This window comes from Prunus mume, linkage group LG5 (assembly GCF_029339155.1).
Source record: "Prunus mume cultivar Tortuosa linkage group LG5, ASM2933915v1, whole genome shotgun sequence".
In the NCBI taxonomy this organism is placed as follows: Eukaryota; Viridiplantae; Streptophyta; class Magnoliopsida; order Rosales; family Rosaceae; genus Prunus; species Prunus mume.
The window spans coordinates 29,465,021-29,486,725 of record NC_142702.1 but is presented as its reverse complement, the minus strand read 5'-3'; the positions used below and the strand labels follow the sequence as shown (position 1 = coordinate 29,486,725).

The 21,705-nt window shown below is 38.6% G+C and overlaps 4 protein-coding genes across 8 annotated transcripts; 3 read left to right on the top strand and 1 right to left on the bottom strand.

The window, feature by feature from the left end:
• The first annotated feature begins 225 nt into the window (after positions 1 to 225).
• On the top strand, positions 226 to 5,335 carry SS1 (glycogen/starch synthase, ADP-glucose type). Its single transcript, XM_008236534.3, has 15 exons — positions 226 to 665; positions 1,624 to 1,988; positions 2,154 to 2,231; positions 2,326 to 2,450; positions 2,606 to 2,687; positions 2,800 to 2,973; positions 3,270 to 3,351; positions 3,485 to 3,576; positions 3,653 to 3,715; positions 3,809 to 3,898; positions 4,070 to 4,194; positions 4,273 to 4,381; positions 4,469 to 4,524; positions 4,628 to 4,667; positions 4,829 to 5,335. The coding sequence occupies exons 1-15, from the start codon at positions 374 to 376 to the stop codon at positions 4,985 to 4,987; spliced, it is 1,932 nt and encodes a 643-aa protein (XP_008234756.2). The 5' UTR covers positions 226 to 373; the 3' UTR covers positions 4,988 to 5,335.
• Positions 5,336 to 9,842: 4,507 nt separating this feature from the next.
• Positions 9,843 to 10,910, top strand: LOC103333652 (SNARE-like superfamily protein). The gene has a single exon (XM_008236535.2). It carries the CDS (start codon positions 9,991 to 9,993, stop codon positions 10,759 to 10,761), a length of 771 nt encoding a protein of 256 aa, XP_008234757.1. The 5' UTR covers positions 9,843 to 9,990; the 3' UTR covers positions 10,762 to 10,910.
• Positions 10,911 to 12,384: 1,474 nt separating this feature from the next.
• TAP46 (2A phosphatase associated protein of 46 kD) lies at positions 12,385 to 15,315 on the bottom strand. The gene is made up of 9 exons (XM_008236536.3): positions 15,067 to 15,315; positions 14,844 to 14,966; positions 14,594 to 14,680; positions 14,335 to 14,439; positions 14,003 to 14,164; positions 13,765 to 13,800; positions 13,599 to 13,670; positions 13,021 to 13,301; positions 12,385 to 12,821 (listed from the first exon to the last, which is right to left on the bottom strand). Exons 1-9 carry the CDS (start codon positions 15,163 to 15,165, stop codon positions 12,572 to 12,574), a joined length of 1,215 nt encoding a protein of 404 aa, XP_008234758.1. The 5' UTR covers positions 15,166 to 15,315; the 3' UTR covers positions 12,385 to 12,571.
• Positions 15,316 to 15,953: 638 nt separating this feature from the next.
• Positions 15,954 to 21,045, top strand: LOC103333655 (Ribonuclease P protein subunit P38-like protein). Of its 5 annotated transcripts, none has more exons than XM_089052657.1 (8): positions 15,954 to 16,339; positions 16,443 to 16,530; positions 16,637 to 16,815; positions 17,282 to 17,437; positions 17,533 to 17,700; positions 17,986 to 19,229; positions 19,378 to 20,285; positions 20,555 to 21,045. In XM_089052657.1, exons 6-8 carry the CDS (start codon positions 18,038 to 18,040, stop codon positions 20,906 to 20,908), a joined length of 2,454 nt encoding a protein of 817 aa, XP_088908783.1. In that variant the 5' UTR covers positions 15,954 to 16,339; positions 16,443 to 16,530; positions 16,637 to 16,815; positions 17,282 to 17,437; positions 17,533 to 17,700; positions 17,986 to 18,037; the 3' UTR covers positions 20,909 to 21,045. The 5 variants fall into 5 exon arrangements, with proteins under 5 accessions (XP_088908783.1, XP_088908786.1, XP_088908784.1 ...); XM_089052658.1 differs by having other exon boundaries at positions 16,051 to 16,339; positions 17,318 to 17,437; positions 17,577 to 17,700; XM_008236537.2 differs by having other exon boundaries at positions 16,051 to 16,339; positions 17,318 to 17,437.
• Positions 21,046 to 21,705: the final 660 nt, after the last annotated feature.

The window sequence follows — 21,705 nt, the reverse complement described above, 5'->3', positions numbered from 1 at the left end:
TCAATCACCTGAGTAATAATCGCCTGTGTCACTATCAGACCGCCAAAACCATCCTGCCTGGCGTGATATTTTACACGGCATAAACCGACAAAATGTGTTCTTTTCTATATGACACGTGGGATTATTGGATTGGGCGAACATTTTTTACAAGGATGTGGTGTAACACTGAGGATCCATTTCCTGAGTTTGGCGCTTTTTCTGGATCTCACATATCTGATCCCCACAGGTGTACGTAGTTCCTTGTTTATGTGTGACATCTAATTTTGCTGGCTTTTCTTCGTTCTTTCAAACGTAATTCACGATACCTTCCGTCCTATATTGGACTCGGGTCTATTCTCTCTCTCTCTAGCCCTTCTGTGTCAAACAAACTCTAATGGAGTCTCTGAAATTTACTAGTTTAATCCCATGCAAAGCATCCGTAAATCTGATTCCAACTACTAAATTTGTGAATCATGAGGTGATTGGGCAAGTGGGTTTTGTTCCTCTGTGGAAAAGAAGTACAAGACCGGCTTTGAGGCTTAGAGCACAAGTTTCAGGTGGAAGTGGCGGTGCCCAAGACGGGGCTTCAGCACTTGAAGACCAGAGGGAGGAAAAAGGGGTTCTTTTGGGCGCCGAGACGGATAGCTCTGGCTCTGTTATTGGGTTTAACTTGATTCCTCCCAATGGTATGTTTGTTTGTTTGTCTTTTCAGGCTTGTTTTTCAATTTTGGCTCTGGCTCTGTTATCTGGGCAGAGACTTGTTGAATTTTTTTGTTCATACTGTTAAATTAAATGCCTTTCTCCTTCGTTTTCTTTGTTTTTCCATCTATAAATTCTTCGGCTTTTCCCTGTTTTTAAAATTGGTTTCTCACGGATTCTTCAATGAATTTTAAAGCCCTTTTGTTGAAGCAGAAGCTAACTGTCAAATCTGATCTGTGCATGCCACTTATAGATGAGAAAGTAAGGCGGAGGGAGTGTACCAAGACAATTCCCCCCTCCCCCTCTTTTTTTCTGATGGAAAATTTGACCAAAAACTTGAATGTGTAGTTAGCAGCGAGATTTAATGTGATCACATTGTATGGCGTACTGATGGAGTCACAACCTAACCTTGGCATGATGATAGATATTTGATGCACTGGTTGGTACATATGGAGTGAATGCTCTTAAAATTCTAAGTGTTGTTTAGTCCCAAAATTCATTGTTTTTTTATTTGATAAGAGATGTATGATGTGTCAATGAAGTTTCTATTTTTAGTATACTAGGGTCTTTCATAAAATTAGTGGTGGATTTTCATGGAATCTTTACTTGTCTGTGAGGCGCCCTTGGTTTTCGATGTCCACATCAATTTGCGTGTGAAGACACAGGTCCTTGCATTCCATGTGGTCTCCACCTTGGATTGTATTTTACCACTCTTGGCCCCATTCTACATTGTACTGTTCGTAACAGTATGCTGCATTTCATTGTTAGAATTCAGTGACCCTGCAAATTTTGATGAATAGTTCCAAATCCTGCATGTTGACATCTTCCTTTTCTTTTTTCCGGCTATTTAAACAAAACGAATTCATAAACACCCCAGCACATCAGTTTGCAAGAAAAAAATTGAATATGAATTTTTGTGGACCAATCTGATATTTTTTTGTGCAGGTGAACTCAAAGTCCTTGACTCTCCTCCTGAAGATGCAACTTCTGATAGAGTGGACGAAACAGAGGACATAGATGGCAAAGAAAAATCCAAAGCAAAAGTAACACGCAACATTGTGTTTGTTACTGCTGAAGCTGCACCTTATTCAAAGACAGGAGGCTTAGGAGATGTTTGTGGTTCTTTGCCTATTGTTCTAGCTGCACGTGGACACCGTGTTATGGTTGTCTCTCCTAGATATCAAAATGGTACTGCTGTAGACAAGAAATTTTCTGGTGCTCTTGATTTGGATACCCACATCAAGATCTATTGTTTTGGAGGAGACCAAGAAGTTGCTTTCTTCCATGAATACAGGGAAGGTGTTGATTGGGTAAGATATTGAGGATATTTTATTTCTTGTGTTCTAGTATATCCTACTTAAAACAGTTTGGCAGGAGATTTATAATTTTTTAGACCCCGAATCTGTTCTTTAGTAATATCTCCAGACTGGGAGGTTTCTCTTGACAATGACGATCTCTTTCCCTTGCTTCTTTAGGTATTTGTGGACCACCCATCATTCCATAGACCTGGAAATCCATATGGAGATAGTTTTGGTGCATTTGGTGATAATCAGGTATAGTTTTGAATTGAACAAGAGTAGATCATTTAAGTTGTATCCTGTTTTATTCACAAATAATGATAAGTTTTATTCTCATTTGGTTTTACAGTTTCGGTTCACTTTACTTTGCCATGCAGCATGTGAAGCACCATTGGTGCTTCCATTGGGAGGGTACACCTATGGGGAAAAATGCCTATTTATGGTCAATGACTGGCATGCAGGCCTTGTACCATTGTAAGTAGTTTCAACTAATTAATTGGTTAGCTATATGGTTTTCTTTCTTAATTCTTTTGCTATATGTTTCCTTCTTTCTTTATTTTCCTTTTTTCGAGTAAAGTTAGTTAGTTAGTGATGGTGGAGTTCTGATCATTAAATATCCTTTGATTCAGACTTTTGGCTGCCAAGTATCGTCCATATGGAGTTTATAAGGATGCCCGAAGTGTTGTTGTAATTCATAACCTTGCACATCAGGTTGATGTTTTTTCTTTCTTTTCCTGATACCAATCTTCAGTCATATGTCCTATCCAATATAAAAAGGTAGTTATTTTTAAAGTAATCTTATAAATTTTTGTCTTGTAATAAGGGAGTGGAACCTGCAGTAACATTCAAGAATTTGGGGATACCTCCAGAGTGGTATGGAGCACTAGAATGGGTGTTTCCAACATGGGCAAGGACCCATGCTCTTGACACAGGTGAAGCAGTGAACATCCTAAAGGGTGCAATTGTGACATCTGATCGAATTCTGACAGTCAGCGAGGTCAGTTGTATTTCATATATAATTTTTATGGCGTCTCATTTGATGAGATATCAAGCATTTTTCTGGTGATCAGTAATATGACCTTTATTTGGATTTTTCATCCTCGTGACGTATTTAGAATTGGAAAGCTTTAATTGATAAATGCCAGTGTGAGATAATCTTGTTCCTGTAATAATGATTATACAATGTTTAGGCCACTTGTATTGTCAAGACGATTGCGTTGCCCGAACTTTCCTGCCAGACGTGCCTTCATGCTATTCTTCTTGTAATGTTCAATTTATACCTTCTAATTGTAGGGATATTCCTGGGAAATAACAACTGTTGAAGGCGGATATGGTCTAAATGAGCTACTAAGCAGTAGAAAGAGTATTCTCACTGGTACGTCACTTGAATTTCATATCTCATTGTCTAGCTTTCAATGTGCCATGATTGAGGAGAATAACTCTTAATCAGGAGAATAACAACATCTGCTGATGGCATTTTATTTTTCTAATTTTGCTTTAATGAACAGGAATCACAAATGGCGTTGATGTGGTTGAATGGGACCCATCTTCTGATGTGCATATTGCTTCCCACTATTCTGCTGATGATCTTTCCGGAAAGGTGGCTAAGTCTATCATTTTAAGATGGTGTGTTATTATACTATAGTTCGCTTACTCCTGTTGTCTGCCAACTGCAGGTTCAATGCAAGCTTGCTTTGCAGAAGGAATTAGGTCTTCCCATTAGGCCTGATTGCCCATTGGTAAGACATAAGCCGTTAATCTCTATTTATGCTCAGGTTTGGCAGCAAAGTATACTCTGCTCCTAATATCAATTTGAGTTTTGAACTTTATAGATTGGATTCATTGGGCGACTGGACTACCAGAAAGGCATTGACCTGATTCAGTCGGGAATGCCACAGCTTATGGAAGATGATGTGCAATTTGTGAGTTTTTCTCCTTTTCATGCATTTTGATTGTATGATTTTATGTAGTTTGTTCCCGTCATTCAACAAAGAAGGTTTTTAGTTTCTACTGAAAACTTTAGTTGTGGATACTACATTTCATTGTGACTCTGTTGTTTCAAGTTTCAACTGAAGGTATGTAATATGTTTCAGGTTATGCTGGGGTCTGGGGACCCACTGTGTGAAGATTGGATGAGAGCAGCAGAAGCAACATATAAAGATAAATTCCGCGGTTGGGTTGGATTTAATGTCCCAGTTTCTCATAGAATAACTGCAGGGTAATTTAAGATCTGTGTTTCATTGTTTAGAGGTTACTATGTACGTCCATGCACTGACCCTGATCCTGGAATTACCAGCTGTGACATACTCTTGATGCCCTCAAGATTCGAGCCCTGTGGACTAAATCAGTTGTACGCAATGAGATATGGAACTGTACCAGTGGTTCATAGCACAGGAGGACTTAGAGTGAGTTTAAACACTAGGAAGATTAATTGTGGTTCTTTCATCATGTGGCTTCTTTGCCTTAGACGCTTTCTGTTATTTGTTTTCCAGGATACAGTATTGAATTTTAATCCATATGCTCAAGGTGGCCAAGGCGACGGGACAGGGTATGTTTACTTAGTCTATGGCTTGGTGCATTTTCTTGACAGTCTCTCATCATAAAAATGCATAGAATCAACCTTATTGCATCCTTGTGGAATATATTGGCAGGTGGACTTTCTCTCCACTGACAAAAGAGAGCATGTTGGCGGTAAGTCCTTTTTTAAAACCGAAGCACATACTTTCTGTGTCATATAGAAGAAGTTAAGTCCGTCTGATGCACTATATAATCTTGCAGAATTTACTGGTAGCACAATAAACTTACTATTATTATTTGTCCCCATCCTAACTTGAACGGTTAATGATCGACAGGCGCTAAGACTTGCATGTAGGACTTTCACAGAGTATAAGCCTTCTTGGGAGGGATTGATGAAAAGATGTATGGAGAGAGACTTCACATGGGAAAGTGCTGCGGTTAAGTACGAGCAGGTCTTCGAATGGGCATTTATCGACCCACCGTACGTTGGCTGAGGAAGTAAAAGACTAAGAGAAAAGAAGAAGCAAGATATGAAGAATATCCTCCAAAATTTTCCTGGTTCATTGACTCCGAGTCTTAAGTATAGGCATCCGTATCCTGTTTCCTATCCATCAGCTGAGATCCTACACACTTACACACAGAAGCTTTTGTTTTGGTTGTTTTCTTTGGTCTACACGGAAGGTGTACAGGAGAGTAATTATATTACATCATTCTGATTCATTTAGTATATAAAAAGAGGAATTCAATTCTTTTTTTTTGGGCCAACCTTATAATAGAGACGTTTTTTTGTTCTACTTTATTTAGTAAAAGAAAATGGAAACGTTTGTTTCTTTCTGAATAAAGGTATTATGCAGTAGCAGAAATAAAAAAAATACAAATTTATAAATAAATCCAATCCTAGACATGTATTTATAAAAAAAATTCAAACACTATTTAAACATATAAACACACTCAAAACCAACCTCAAAGTCAACATGACAAGACTCGCCCCGAAATTTCTCGGAATCTGGGACGGACCCCGCCTAATTACGACATCAACCCGATGCCGGGCTCACTTACTAAAGACGAGACTTTCTACCAAAAATTTGGCAGTCTCCCATGTAAATTGAACATTTCCAAATTTCAACATGTTCAAAATTTACAGCTAATTACAACCAACTGACAGATGCTTACAAGCAATAAAATAATTTACAAACAAGGCCTCCAGGCCTCACAAAATTTAAACCTCAGCGATACAGAGCATATCTACGGAATTCAAAATACAACCAAGTACCGTTTAATCTGAAAGGAAAAAGTACCAAGAGTCTCTACGAAGACTCGAGTTCCAAGATGCACCCGGTCCGCTCAATGCAGAGCTCATCGGGTCGCAAAAGTAAAGTTGTGAGTGGACAAAAATCAAGTTCAGTTTAAGTGAAATCAAAGTAGTATAACCCCCACCTTTATTAAAACATGCAATGAAACCATAAGTATAACAAAACCATCAGAAACAGTATATAAACACGTACTAACGTATATATACCGGATCTCAAATCCGTAATCCGTGAATCATGCTTCACGAAGCCCACCACTCAACTTAAGAGTCCCGAGAGGTTAGACTCTCATAAACGTTCTCAACGGTACGACCGGCGATGAAGTATCCTTCCCGAGAAATAGAACAAAAGAACATTCACATATATATATATATATAAATATATACATACTAATCATATACATACTAATCATACGATGTAACAGAATAATAATAATAATAATAGTATATAGATATAACCAATATTTAATTGTACCGGGGAAACAATCCAACCGGGGGACTGTTTGACTAGTCCACATGGTAGAGCCATTCCTTAATTCACCATGTATCTAGGGAACGAGCCGTCCAACTGGGGGACTAACTCTCGGCATCACGTAGCCGACACCAAAGCTTGTACGCTGAAATATCACCCTACGCGTAGACTACCCCAAATCCAGGGTCCACAGCAACATCCCCTCAAGGATGTTTTGAGTTCTAGTAATTTCAAAAGTATCAATATCCGTAACCAAATTCAGATCAGGGGAGGTACATAAATGAGTGCTTAACGCACTCCAATTAACAGATGAACATTACCTTTTCATAGCTCATATTAACCACCAAGTACCCCATGCATAGCTGCATGTAAATATAGCTTCTCAAAATTCAAATATCATAATAAGTTTTATGAAAACCTCGAATTCCCACTCGAGCATATATAAATCATTGATAAACATAATAAAACTATATGTCATATTTCCATGAATGAAATTATACTGAGTTTCAAAAGAAAAGTCCACTCACAAGTAGTCCCACACAACTTGACCCTTAGAAGGTCCCGCCTGCTGCGTATCTTTGGGTAGATCTGATTGAAAATACGATGAACATCAAGCTCTTCAAAACAGAACTTTAAAATAAAACCCTAGCTTCCCGGGTTTCCAGTGAGTACAAGGAAAGACGTGTTCTACGGTCTAACCACCCAATACGCACGATGAAACAGCTTCGGAAGACACTCGGTCAACCGATGGTCACAGTTCCCAATTCGGGTCAACCGAGCCCACGGGACCCACGACCTCCGTTTTTTGATCTGTCGAATCCTACACGATCCTAAGGTTGTCTAGAGTAACATACTTCAGTTTGAAAATAATCCAACGGTCAGAACATATCGAACCTGGATAACGTACAATATGCGATAATCCATTCGATAGTCAAACGACTTAGGAATCGAGATTCGTGAAATCCTACACGCTCATGACAACCTAAGGATCACACTGGAACAATTTGTAGCTCTATCACACTTGTCCACGTGCCGCCACACGCGCTGGCAACTAGCAGGTGTGCAGAGAAATTCGACGACGGAAAAACTTCACACCATAGCTCACCCTTTCTACCCTAGATACTACTCAAGGCAAGGATCATTTCATTCAACTACGGGGAGGTCCAATTTGGACAGAAACTGGCCGGAATTTCACTTTGAAATCCGGCCAAAAACCTAGATTTTCAAATCGGTTTCTACGCATTAAATCTATCCAAACCTACTCAAAGGTCAGCTAGAACAGACAAACAGAGGAAGAAACCTCACCTCAATCACCGGAAATGAGCGGTTGGAGTGGCGGCGCAACGATCGGAGAAATCCCGATTCGAACCAGTCGCAACCGTCGTCGATTCTTGAGTTTTCCGGCGGGAAAACCTGACGTCTTGACCGGGACGTCAAGACGAAGCCAACGGAACCGATGCCGATCCTTACCGTGGCTTGAGCTGTGAGAATCGAAGAGAGAAAGAATCGGGTCGGGGATAGAGAAACCGAGGAAGAGAGAGTGCGCGGGGAGAGAGAGAAGACGACGGGAAAAAAATAAAACTGAAATAAAAATCTGATTTTTTTATAAATACCATTTTCGAATTATTTACGGTTTTGCCACCGAAAGTAATTTGATCGCCAAAACTTCGTTATAATTCCTATTCAAGCCTACCGCCTGTCCACGAATTCATCTCAGAACCACCTACGCAACCAAACCACTTGTGGTCCCAAAATCCTTCCGGACAAGAAAATGACCAAAATATCCTACCCCAAGGGTAGTTTCGTAATTTCACAGTTAATTTAGTTTTACCCTTTTGAATTGGAAAATTAAATAGAGTCGGGGTGTTACACAACAATTGTATATTTTTTGGGTGTATTTGTAAATGGGTTTTGAGTGTGTGTAATGATAGGGTTTGGGTGTGTTTATAAAGTGTTTTGGGTGTTGGATTTTTTTTATAATTGTAGCTCCCATTTTGGGTGTTTTAGTGAAACTCCCATAAAAAAATGTATTAAGGGAAATCATTGCTTCAAGGTTGTTGTCAATGTCGTGTTGGTAAAAGTTGAGGCTGGCTGTAACTGGCGCGAGTAGTGGGAGTAGTCAATCTTTTGAAATTTTTTCTCATAGAAAGGAAAAAAGGAAAAAAGTCTACGCTTTCAGATAGAGACACTTTGTTTTGATCTTGACCATTCAATCTTTTGATGTCTATCATTTCAATGTTTTCAGATTTACTATCCTAAGAGCATCCACAATGGGCTCCCTAAACCACCTCCTTAGACAAATTTTATGGAGGAATGATAAAAATACAACTCCAACCACGCTCCCTATTCACCTCCTAAAATAGGGAGTCCTCTAGGAGCTCCTAAATCTGAGGAGAGAGAAAGGACTCATAGTGGCTCCCTATAATTTAATGCTGCTTTATTTAATGAGTATTTCAAACCTTTATTTAATGCTAACCATTTTTTATTTTATTTTTTAATAGGGATGGACCAATCAAAAAAGAGTTATAGTATTTATGACTCTCCAAATTATGGAGTATGGTTGGAGTTGAATTTTTTTAGAGAGCTCCTAAAATAGCTTTCTTATATTCTTAGCCAAATTTTAGCTAAAAAATAGAGAGCATCATTATGGATGCTCTAACTGTTCCAGATTAAAATTGGATTAATCAAAATGCGAAAGAAAAAACTATAAAATAAAGCAAAAAAGAATGTAATCAAACTAAGTAAAGATTAATTATTCTTGAGAGAATTTTTAGTTTGAAAACTGGCATGTTCTTCCAAGTTTCAATTCGACAATGTCTTTCTTTAATAAATCTCTAATTCTTCAACATTATATCAATGCGTTTTCAAAATCTTTTTCATCATACGATGTAAACTTATCAACTATCATTTTTTTATTATACAAGTAATATTATGGATGATTTAAACACAAGACTTTAAAAATAACTGCTCTTAATTATTTGAGCTACAAATTTCTTACATTTATCAACAATCTTTGACTTCATTCGTATAGAATAATTGCATAGACTCTTAAAATAAAGGTCGGTAGAAATTCAAACTTAATTACCAACACAAATTTACTAATGAATTGTGATTAATCAACAATCTTTGATTAACGAATTGTTTAATTTTTTTAAAACCAATGCACTTTTGCACCGCCATTGGAAATTTGCGTGACCCACGCAAGAAGAAAATAAATAAAAGATTAACATGTGCAGCACCAACAGGCCAGCGAGCACCGAGGTTGAAGCTTACACGTTGAAAATAAAAATGAAAATATCGATTTTGACCTTGCTGGCGTGCTGCAATTAGGTATTTCGGTAATAAAGCTTTCGCAAAAGGGCAAATTGGACAAAAAAACAGCCGTTATTCCCTTTCTTTTCGAGGGTTGCTTCCCATGGATCCAACTATTGATTCCTCCTTTACTTCGGAGGAGTCCAAACCCTAGGTATTGACGGAGAGATTTATATAGAGATAGTGCGGAAGATCTTCAGGGAAATGATTTGTTCTTTCTGAATCGAACACCCACGAAACCAGTCGATTTTTGCTGACAGCAAATCCCAATTACAAGCTCCGAGTTACTATGCGAATTCTCTCGGCCTCCATTCCAAATCAAAATCCCATGTCCTCCTTCAAATCCAGGCCATTAATTTGCCATTGAAGCCTCAAACTTTTTGATTTTTTTGAAGAACAATTCGATGATTTCGAATCCAAATCTCATTTACTATGCCTGCATTGCCCATAAAACCACAATTATCGGCGAGTTCTCCAAAGAACCTGGTCTCGGAGCCTTGGCTCAACAATGCATCGAGATAACCCCACCTCACCATTCCATGTACACTCACACGGTGAGAAAAAGAACCTACACCTTCTTAATCCATGACCCTTTTGTCTATTTTGCTATATTCGATGATGATCTTGATCAGTCCGAGGCTCTTTCCTTCTTAAACCGCTTAAAATGCGATTTTGAGGAGGCTAATGGAAGTGGGTCGATATTGGTTCGTGATAATTATGCCTCCCATTGCTTCCAAGCTCAGTTTGATTCGATTATCCGAAAAATAATGGCCTCGGACTTGGAGTTGCCCAATTCTCCTCCAGCCAGTCGAAATCTCAGCTTGAGTTCGAGCAAAGGGAAGAAATTGGTCTTGACACCGCTCCTTGGGAAGAAGACCAGCGAAGGGTTGAAGAAGAAGAAGAGATTGTCTGGGGAGCTTAATGGGGATGTTGGCAAAGATGTGACCACAATGGAGAAGAAGGTGGATGTTTGTGATGACGTTAATGGTGGGTTTAGAGATTTTTCATTGCAAACACAAAAGAATGGTCCTTTGCTTTCAGGTGATCGCCAAAAGGCCAAGCAAGTTTGGAGGAAACATGTTTGGGTGGTGTTGATGCTCGACTTGTTTGTCTGTGCCATATTGTTTGGGATTTGGTTGTGGGTTTGCAGGGGATTCAAGTGCATTGACATTTGAATTGGCTGATTTGGAAGGTTGTGGCGTCTTCCTGGGAGATGTTTCAGTGGTGTACTGTGTTTTTGCTATACTTTGAAAATGAATGAGAATTCTGTAACATTACAAACAAGCTCTTGGAGGGATAAGTTAGCGAAATCGATCGGGATGGGTTCGCAGGCTCTGTTTATTGTTGTACTGGTAACTTTCTTGGCCCTATCGGTGAACTTCTTGTATGTATCTTAAGCGGTATAACTTGTGTTATACAGTTAGCGATAAGCCTTTTCATGTAATGCATCAAATTGTGTATACTTATAGGTAATTACTGTGCGGGCATTGTGTTTACTTTCCTTCCATTGTTTTCAGTTGATGTTGTAATTGCTCAAATGTTTTGATATTTGGGTTTACAAATAGAAACTGTTTGTTTGCATTAATGGAAGTTGTTGATTGTTTCTGATTTTTATTTCAATTTTCTCTGCATTGTGTATTTTTTATGCGTTGCCTTCTAGAATTTACTTTTGTAGGGGTTACTTTATTTTCTCTTTTGCAGAGGTTCCATTTGATATCAAATCATGAATATCACTGTCTAGATACAGTTCTTCAATAGTCATAGTATTAATGGGGAACAGTGATACACTTTCCCGTCCATGGATAATACCTCTTTTTCATCTGCCATTTGCTCTAACATTACACAAATATATGATGTTAAGTGTAATGATGTTCTGAAAAACTTGAGGTTCATCATACACATATGCTAGATAAGTTACGCTGGATCTTTAAATTAAACCGTGGGATAATATCGTTTACTGTCTCTATCTATTAACCCTTGAGTTGATAGTGTTCTGCCATTCTTTGACTGCAGTGAAAGAGATGCACAATAAGTATTAGGGAGTATATTTCCTTGCCTAAGTTTTATTCGATCTTGTTTGTTGCATAGGTTAAACAGGGAGGGAATACATTGCATACTGGTGTCCAGCAAAAATTTCTATAGGATATGAAATTTCGACATAAGCATCTCTAGAGCATATCATAATTCTAACCCCCTGTTAGAAACCTAAGGAAGGAATTACTTTGTCAATGAACTAGGTTCTTGCACAATAATTCTGAGCTTGAACATGTGGCAAGCTAAGAAGGACCTCAGCAAGTTCCAGTCATTTAAAAGTTGTCGCCACTTCTCTAAGAATATCATTTGCAGCAACAGATTGTGTGATAGAGGCAAGTTATGAATCACTCTATGCGAAGATCTCTCATTTTAAGGTAGTTATTGTTGGGTGCCTGCATCTTGTTGACGAGGGATGCCAAGCCAAGTTCGACGATTTTGAGGTTCAGCCTATAAACCATTTTAGTCTATCAGTATCAATCAGAGCCATTTGAAGAGAAGAGGGGTGGGGAGATAACCATGCACATTTGAAGAGAAGAAAAATTCGACTTTTATTTTATTCTTTATCTCGCCAGTTCTGATAAAAGAGGTTGAAGCTAACGATGGATTGAATAGTTGTTACATTTCCACCTGCTGGTTATCACCCAATTGCATCGGAAAAGAAATCTTAAAGCTGTATACTTCGTAAAGCATAATACGGGCAATGAATTAGCTTATTTTAGAAGTTACCATATGAGCAGAAAATCGACAGCAATGCAAAAGACAACTGGATCAGAATTTCTCTGCGTGACTCATGAGAACATTTTATTCAAATAAATATCCTGGGTACTATACATAAGTTAACTCTAGACAACAAAAGAACATACAAAATACAACAAAAATTTCTAACTTTCCAGTAAATCAAAATTCTAGAAAACAATGCTTCTGTAAACCGGGATTGCTCCACTTGTCATTTTATCCACAAGGGGTGAGCTTCTTATTGCCAGCACCCCGAGGATTATCATCTTTCCAGTCATCCCATGCCCTCGCCTTATCTTGAGCAGCATCATCATCTTCATCATCCTCCTCAGGCGGTCCTGGTTTCCTACTCTCCTTGTACCATGCAGAGTTGGCTTCTTCCATAAGTTTAACATTCCTCTCTTGCCATGTGTTCATTATCTCCATCTCCTTCAGCCCAGCTTCCTCTATGCTCATGGTGGGCAACCTTGCACAGTAATTAAATTTGGCATCTCAAAGGAATGTTTAAAATGAGAAAAGAAGAAATCACAAACACAAAATCCAGATATTTCCATCATATGCTCGTGATAAATTAGACTTAGCATATCAAGTAACACAAGCATAAAGTATTTCTCCATTTTCCTTTAACGCACTTAATAGTTATTAATCAGACCCTGGAAATGTACCTATGACTGGGCTGGAAAACCTGAGCTGCCATCCTTTCCCTCTCACTTGTTGGATTTCCACCTACAAGACTCGCTGGTCCAAATATTAGTGGCTGGTGTTTATGTTCATGCATCTGGGATACACTTGATCTCCCTTCTAGAACATCTTGAGCAAAAGTTGCACATGTGATAGGCTCTGCTGGTCTGGTATACTGCACTCGAGCAGCGGCATCACGATGCCAAGCTTCTGCCCTCTTGGCTCGATCATCAAGAACATCTTGATAAAATTCCTTGTTCCCATCCTGAAATACATGACAAACAGAAAACCTTTCAGAACTCCATTCTTTCACTTTTCTTTTGACAAACCTTTCAGAAAACCCGTTCTTTCACCTAAACACTAGAACTTTACCCACTAACCATCTATTAACTACAGAAATATACTGAACAGATAGCTTTCTTCTCAAAACATTTGGTGCAATGCTTTAGCGATTTTGTCCCTCTTTTCACTTCCAATTATCACCCAAAATTGCGAATTCATGCCAGAGTAATGTTACTACAGCACAAGTCATCAATAGCACACAGATGTTGATATCAAATACCTTTGACTGCCTTTCCTTAAAAGCTCGAAGCATCTCTTCCTCTTTCTTTAGCATCTCCAGCAGATCAAAAGCCTGAACATGATTGCATGGAAGGAAGACATGAGTATGAATTGACACGTATAAAGATGATTTCATGTGGAAGATTACTTTAAAGCTATAAACTAACCTTACAAACTGCCAAAGAGATAGTAGTAAACCAAGCCTGCAAGAAAAGGGATGTGGTTAGACATTTAAACTTGTCAAAACACTGTAATGTAAAACCAAACAACAATTCAGTAACAAGGAGGTGAATGCCATTGGGACTCCACATTCACTAACAGTAATTTATGCATATTGGCACTCAAAATGGGTCCAATGAGTGCTAATGAACTGCCCTGCAAAAACATAACAAGAACTATACTAACCTCTCGCTCCTCCTCTCCATCATCATCCAGCACATCTTCCTCTCCTGCCTCAATAGGAGTTGACAAGGCAGCTGCTTTAGTTGAACGCCCTCTTCGCTCTTTCCGCTCCTTAATTTCCAACAATTTTGATTCTGCAGCTCTTTGGCGTTTGAATCGAGCAATCTGGATACAGAAACAAGTAGAATAAGTAGCATACTAACACCAAGCTTCTAATTTCACATCACATGTTAGCCACTCCAAAATGTAAACAAGTCAGCAGCACAAATAATGCAATTATACAAGCCATGAGTCCCCAAGAAATTTGAGTGAATATGATAAGAAAATTGAAGTACCTTCAGAGCTCTTCTATCAACAAGTGAATTTGGGCCATCTGGCGCAGATGTTTGTAACTCCTCTTCAGGTACAAGTTCCATTGCCTCACAAAACGATATAAATTCCTACAAGATGTCACCCCCCTAATTTAGCTTTAATAGAAACACAAACTTTGAACTATTCAACGGAACACATATACTCGTACAAATACATTGATGAACATGATATGTTCAATGATCTTATTGCGTTACTGACAAGCAACTATTGAATATGCTTCACCTTTAACTTAGCCTGGGATGCCTTAAGAATCTGTATCCTGTCATCCTGTGCAACTTTTTCAGTTAACTCACCAAGATAATATGGCACCTGTAACCAAAATACCATTAGAAGCTCATAATATTTAAACCAAAGAGAAAAGCTTTCCGAGCTATTATCTGAAATGACTGCTAAATGCAGATTGGTAGAAAACATTCATAGTTCCATAATATAAAAATTAAATAAAATTAAAAAAAAAACCCAGGAGAATTACCAGAAGATATTTGAGATTGGTGGTGCTGATATCCTCCTTGGTCTCGTTGGTTGAGAACAAGCCCAGCTTGCTTATCATTTCATCGCACTTCTCCAAAGCCTTGCATCCCTTCCTCACCACCTCCTAATATCCAAACCACCACAAACGCAATCGAATCATCCAAATCAATTACACAATAAAACATTATGATGTACCCACAAACTTGTGGTGTGAAGTAGTGTACCTGATCAACATCGCCGGAATCTGTCGCTGTTAGATGGATCTTCTGAGCTTGCTCGAAGAGAGCGGGTAGAGGCATATCCTCCATGTTAAATTCACCCATATAATCCCAAAAAGGAGCTTTCTCTCTGAGTTAAGCTGGTGATTCCTAAAATGTTCGGCGGTTGAATTGCAAATTTGAAAAATTAGGGCTTTCAGATTTGGGAATCGGATTCTCAAGAAGACGACAGAAATACAGAACTTTCCGGATACGAGATGAAGAGATATTTATAGGGGGAGATACCGCGCCTAAGGCGTAAGTTAGACTCAAGCTCTATCCAGTGTGGAGTGGTGCACGGGTTGTCTATGTGAATCTCTAGGCCTGGTTCGCCACGTCGATGAAATGATTGGATTTTAAGAATGATTCACAGAACCAAGTATAGCCGGGCGGCTATATTTTTTAAAAATGATTAACAAACGTATAGCCGATCGGCTATACTATTTTTAGAATGATTAACAAACCCACATATAGCCGGTCGGCTATACTATTTTTAGAATCATTGACAAACCAGAGTATAGCCGCTCGGCGATACTATTTTAATGATTCACAAAACCGAGTATAGCCGCCCGGCGATGCTATTAACTAAAACCGAGTATAGCCGCTCGGCTAAACTGTTTTTTTCAGTTTGTTCATCTTTGAACGACGATATATTTGTTGGCGTTGTCGTTTGTTCGAGTAAGTTTTGGTGCTGTTTGCGTGCGCGCTTTTCTTTTGGGCTTCTCTGTAAATGCCATTGGGCTATCCGTAATCTAATATCCTCCTGCCCAAAAATGAAAATGGAACTGTAAATTCCAGTTTCTTTTTATTTTCCCCTTCCTCTTTTGATCTTATTAATATTTGATAATTAATAGTTTTGGTGAAAAGTCTCAATCAAGTCAAGTTCTTTGGGACAAGGAGAGTTCGGTGTGAGTGACTCATGAGCTACTCAATTATTTCATATGCCAACACAGTGAGCTGATTGATGCAAAGCCCAGCAGCAGGCAGAGAAACAAAAAAAAAGGAAAACCAAAGACTTAATGATTTTGTGATCACACATGTTGATTTCACACATATTGAACAGAAAATGGCAAAAAATTCGTTCTTTGAAATGAAAGTTGAAGGAAAGTTTTGAACTTGAATGGCAGCATTCACTTTCCTGCTGGGCTAGCTTAGGAAGAAGAGGGAGGCTAGTAGGAGCAAACATCGTCCAGATGGGATGGGACCCAAGAAAAGCACAATAATTTATTACAAAGCCATGGTGGGAACATGGGCTGTGATCCCAAATGCCCAGACTTGACTGTGACACTAGTTTATTCGTCCTTTCTGTTTTCTTTGTTTCTTTTTTTTTTCCTTGTTTTCAGAAATGTAATGCAAGTCAGAGAGAGATTGCTTAGCATCACCAACCCCAGATTCCAAGGGCAGATCAAGAAAAATAAAATTAAAATTAAGGTGATTATTGGCTCTCTAATGTTAAAATAAGAGTAAATATGATGCTGCTTTTTTAAGTACAACGGATTTGCCTTATTTTTTCATGAACAAGTTTCCTGCTTTACAGGTCTCAGCCAAGGGAGGAACTTGAGAAGAAGCCTACCTCTCTGGACCCATGCCCTAGTTGGTTGCTTTGGTGGTTCCTTCATGATGATTTTGAACTGTTAGTGATATTCTTGTTTGCCTGCTCTCATCATTTGCAAGAGATGCTACTGCCCAGTTGCAGCTCACTTGGACCTTTCACTGGTAAGTGTTACATACATGTATTTTTCTATTTATTTATGGCATTACATTATTTGGTAAATTACTGTTACTGAATTCAATTGGATTTCTTGATGAATGTTGGAAAATTAATCACTGGGTTTTCAATGGAATTGCTCTGATTTCTGATTCTGAAGTATTCACTTGCAATAATAGTTGGCATAAGGGTATAGTGATATGAAAAATATGGTCCAAGATCGAGTTAATGAGTATGTTTGTTCATGTACTGATATTTTGACTCCAAGTTCCAACCAACAATGCAAAAGATCTTTTCAGTTTTGTTTTATGGTTACTGAAAAGCACCTTATTTTTTGTAGTCTTTTTGTATCACTTTTGTAATACTTTAGGAAATATTTTATGCAGTGTAGTTTTATACAGGTAAGCCACTCTGGAAATATACAATAATATTGTGGGACTGTTTGATTGAGATATGTTTATTGTTTTCTTGGAGTCCACTCTCTTATGAGTAATGGTGACAAACAACCAGGAATCTAGTGCTTTTGCTTCCTATAGCAGTCATCCCTCATGTCATGACTCATTTCCACTGCTAAAGAGGAAAAGGAGGATAAAAGTCGGTGAGGGGAGAAGCATGTGGGGTTTCTGTTAGGTCAGTCTTTCACAGAAAACCAGGGGGTTCTTAAAACTTTCTTTCGTTTCTTTCCTGTTCTTTTTTAGTACAATTCTTTTCAACTGATTTTGCAGTAGCAGACACGAGTAACATGACCATGCCTTTTTGGAATCTGTAGTCACATAACGTATACAGTACAAGTTGAATGCTTCAGGGTCTCCATTGAAGCTCTGCTCTTTCCGAGCTACAATTTTACTCTGCAACAAGCTCTGGTGACTGGTCTCTGGTTTTGAGCTGCAAAAGTGAGTCTCTTCTTTCCGTAAGTTCTGATACAATTTATGCAACTCATTGATAAAATGGTTCCTTTGCAGCATTTGAATTGTGATTGTTTCCCAGTCACTATGCTGGTTTATTTGCACATTTATATCTAGTTGGTATTCTAGTACTTCTGCACTGAGCGAGATGTTTGGATCTTAATGGAATTATAATCGATTCTCTTCTTTCTCCCCTCTCATCCTACTCTTCTTTTCAAAATGGATTTTTATGCGAGTTGTTTATGCTCTGCGTGATAATGCTTACATTTTCAGTTTTCCCAATCAAATTCTAAAGGAGAGGAAGAAAACTTCTGACTTCTGAGTAATGGAAGAAAAAGTGGTCTCCAATTCATACGCATTTGTCTCTGAAGAGAAGAGTGATAGTTTGTATCCTATGTATTTTGGTGTTTCTTGTGCTTTCTTTGCTCTACGGCTCCTGTCAATACCTGATATGCAAGATGAGAGGTTGTCTGAAGTACGCGATAAAATGCTTCGAGGAAGTGCGCAACTGTTGGGATTGCTTGTATGGAGAGTTCAGAAAGAAGGAAGAAGTGCGCAATATTATGAACTTCTCCATAAGCTTGAGACTGCTGAAGTAGAAATTGGAGGGTTGAAGAGACTGAGGCATGAAGATGCAAAAGCCAATGAGAAAGTTGTGAGCATCTTTGCTGCACAGGAGCAATGCTGGTTAAATGAAAGGAAGAAATTGCGGCAGCATATTGGGGCTCTAATAAATGCATTTAAGGTTCGTGAGAAAAAGGAGGATGAAACAATTTCTGACATGAATGATAAAATGAAGGATATGGAGCTTTTGGTGCAATCTAAGGACAAGGCATTGGGGGAACTGGAGCAGAAGTTGAAAGAAACAGAAGAGAAGCTAACAAAGGCTGAAAGTGTTGCAGAAGAATTGAGAGAAAATGCTCAGCGTGCAGCCCAAGAGCATTCTTCTGAGCTTTTGAAGCACAAAACTGCATTTTTGGAGCTTGTGTCAAACCAACGGCAGCTTGATGCTGATATGGGTCGAGCACTTAGGCAAGTTGAAGCTTCTAAGCGGGAGATAAATGTAGTCTTGGATCAAAAGGAGGAGTCAGTTGTGATGGTTCAAAAACTGTCTGCGGAAATTGTAAAGATGCATAAGGATTTGGAACAGAAAGACAAGATTTTGTCAGCAATGCTTAGAAAATCCAAGTTAGATACAACAGAGAAGCACATGCTTCTAAAGGAGATTAAATTATCAAAGGCAAAGAGGAAGCAAGCTGAGCTTGAAACAGAACGATGGAAGGTAGTCTCTGAGTCTAGACATGAGAGGCATTCATTGAGAAGTATGTTGGAAAAAGCAAATTCTAGGTTTGAGATTGCTTTAAATGAAAGAGGGGCGAATTCTAGTGCAACAGGTGCATCCCATTTACACATTGTAAAGGCCATACCACAGCCAGTTCATGCTCTTCTTGGGTATGAACATTCTGAGTTTATAAATGAATCGGATGGATACTCGTTTGAGGCAAAGCAGGACCTGGGTGAGACTGAACTCTTAATTGCCCTTTTGATTTAGCATATATTGTCTTCTAGTTAACCTCATTCGATTACTGCTGAAAATATATGGTCATGCTCTTCTCCCTAATCATGTTTCATTTGTCTTTTGTTCTTGCTTTTGATTGATAACAGCTGATGTTAAGCAGTTGGAAGGTTGGGTTCGCTCAGAAGCAGAGAGGTATGCAGCTGTAATTGAGCAAAGGCATCACCTAGAAATGGATGCTTTTGTAGAGCAATTAAGACTCAAAGATGAGAAATTAGAAACTTATCGATGGCGCTTGCTGAGCATGGAATTAGAATCAAAGCGGCTAGAGTCCCATGTCGAGGGACTGAACAAAGATTTGGCACATCTCAGACATAATAACATGAAATTGGAAGCCTTGCTATTGGAACGGGAAGAAGAATTAACTTCCCTGAAAGAGCAGTTTGCATCACAGTTAAGGTTTCTAAACAGCCAGAAGAACTTAAATTCAACTGCATATGATTCGTCAGTAGTCAATGATGCCCTTTGGCACAAATTCAATATCATAAGTAGGAAAGCAGATGAGGAAGATCAGAACACGAAGAGAACTTTGATGGAACAATCTCAAGAGCAAAACATTAAGAAAGAAAAGGAAACCCCGTCTTCTAGCCTGTGCAAAAATGTAATTTTGAAGATACAATCTCCTGACAAAGAGTTTGAAGTAGATAAGGATGTTGCCTATGAAGGAACAAGTCAAGAGGGAAGTGAAAGTTCAGTGGCAGTTAATGGCACTGAAAAGTTGGCATCACCAACGCATGCCTCAAGTACAAATAATTCTCTGTGGAGGATGGATCTTCAAGCTCTTGGAGTTTCTTACAAGGTGAAGAGGCTGAAGCAACAACTTCTTATGCTCGAAAGATTTACAGGAAAGCACGAAGGTGCTGAAGATCATACAGAAAGCAATGATGATGGGCAAAGTGGGATTAAAGGTTTTCTTTTGCTAATGTCCCTGCTGAATAAACAAGTCGGCCGGTACCAGTCTTTCCAAGGGAAGGTTGATGACCTCTGCCATAGGATGGTAAGCATGAATTTTTTTTATCTTGGTGAATTTTCAGAAAGAATATGATTCTCCCTTTCAATTGTTTCTTTGGCAAAATCTATGCCATCTGGCTGTAATTTTATGAAATATTAGGATATAACTGGGACCAAAAGGTCCAAAACTGAAGGTGATATTGAAATTAGAATATTCTTACTAGCTTCATTATATGATGGTCATGTTGGCCCTTCTTTTAGCAGTTGAAAATGGACACGTCATTTGATTTTGAATTCCTTATTTCTGATTTTCAGCATGACAATGGTTTAGATCAAAATGGTAGACGCGGAGATTCGGATACTGCCAGAACAAAAGACAAGACCAAAACACTAGAGCACTTTCTTGACGAAACATTTCAGCTGCAGAGATATATGGTTGCAACAGGCCAGAAACTAATGGAAATTCAACCCAAGATTGCTTCTGGACTTGTTGGTGTTGCTGAAGAGCTAGAAACATGTGCCAGCTTTGACATGAATCGCTTCACCGACTTTATTAGAACTCTCTTCCAGGAAGTTCAAAGAGGTCTAGAGGTTCGGATAGCTCGAATTATTGGAGACCTTGAGGGGACCTTGGCTTGTGATGGGATGATACAGTTGAGGAGGTTATGATGAAAAACCATAAGATGAGGTTCAATTAATAACGGTAGTTTCGACTGATTTATATACTCAGATATGTATAGGGCTGGCTATAGGCAAATAACGTATATAATTTTAATGCAGAAGAAATGCCATGAGTTTAACTTTTACCTGCTCTCTACTTTTGATTGTGCAAATCATCAATCAACAATAAAAACGTGGCAAAATTATTTGCACATACATAACCAATGTAACCTCGTCTTACAACAATCAAGAAGATAAACGATCTCACACAGTTTATTACTACACCAAGCAAGGACCCTTTTTTACTATCACAGCCCTGCAGATCCAGCTTCTGATGGGGTAACAAAAAATGATCAACACATAGGTTAATTACACTTAATTTTTTTCGACTGACTGACTATCGTTTACATTTTACAATTAACCTGTCAAAACATTGATCATCCTCCAAACTACGTACTCTGTTTCCTCCAAATTCAACGTGGGGCCTTGTAAGAGCTTCCTTTATTTTCAGTCGCCAAATTGGTTGAATGTGGTTAAATGTCAAATTGAAAGACTAGTTTTGTTGGGTTTTGAATGGTACTATTGCTACGAGTAGTCAAAGCAAATAATAGCAGAAGAAAAACGAAAAAAGAAACTTGTTGATTTTGTAACTAGGCTTAACCCTTCAGATGCAAGTTATAGCCCTGTGCCCTTAAAATTACGAGGTCAATACTCAATCTGATAGCTTCGATGATCCCTGGGGCAAATTGAAGGTCTATATCCCAAATGGTTTAATGCTGGCTCATGCAAAAGCCATTAACGGCTGT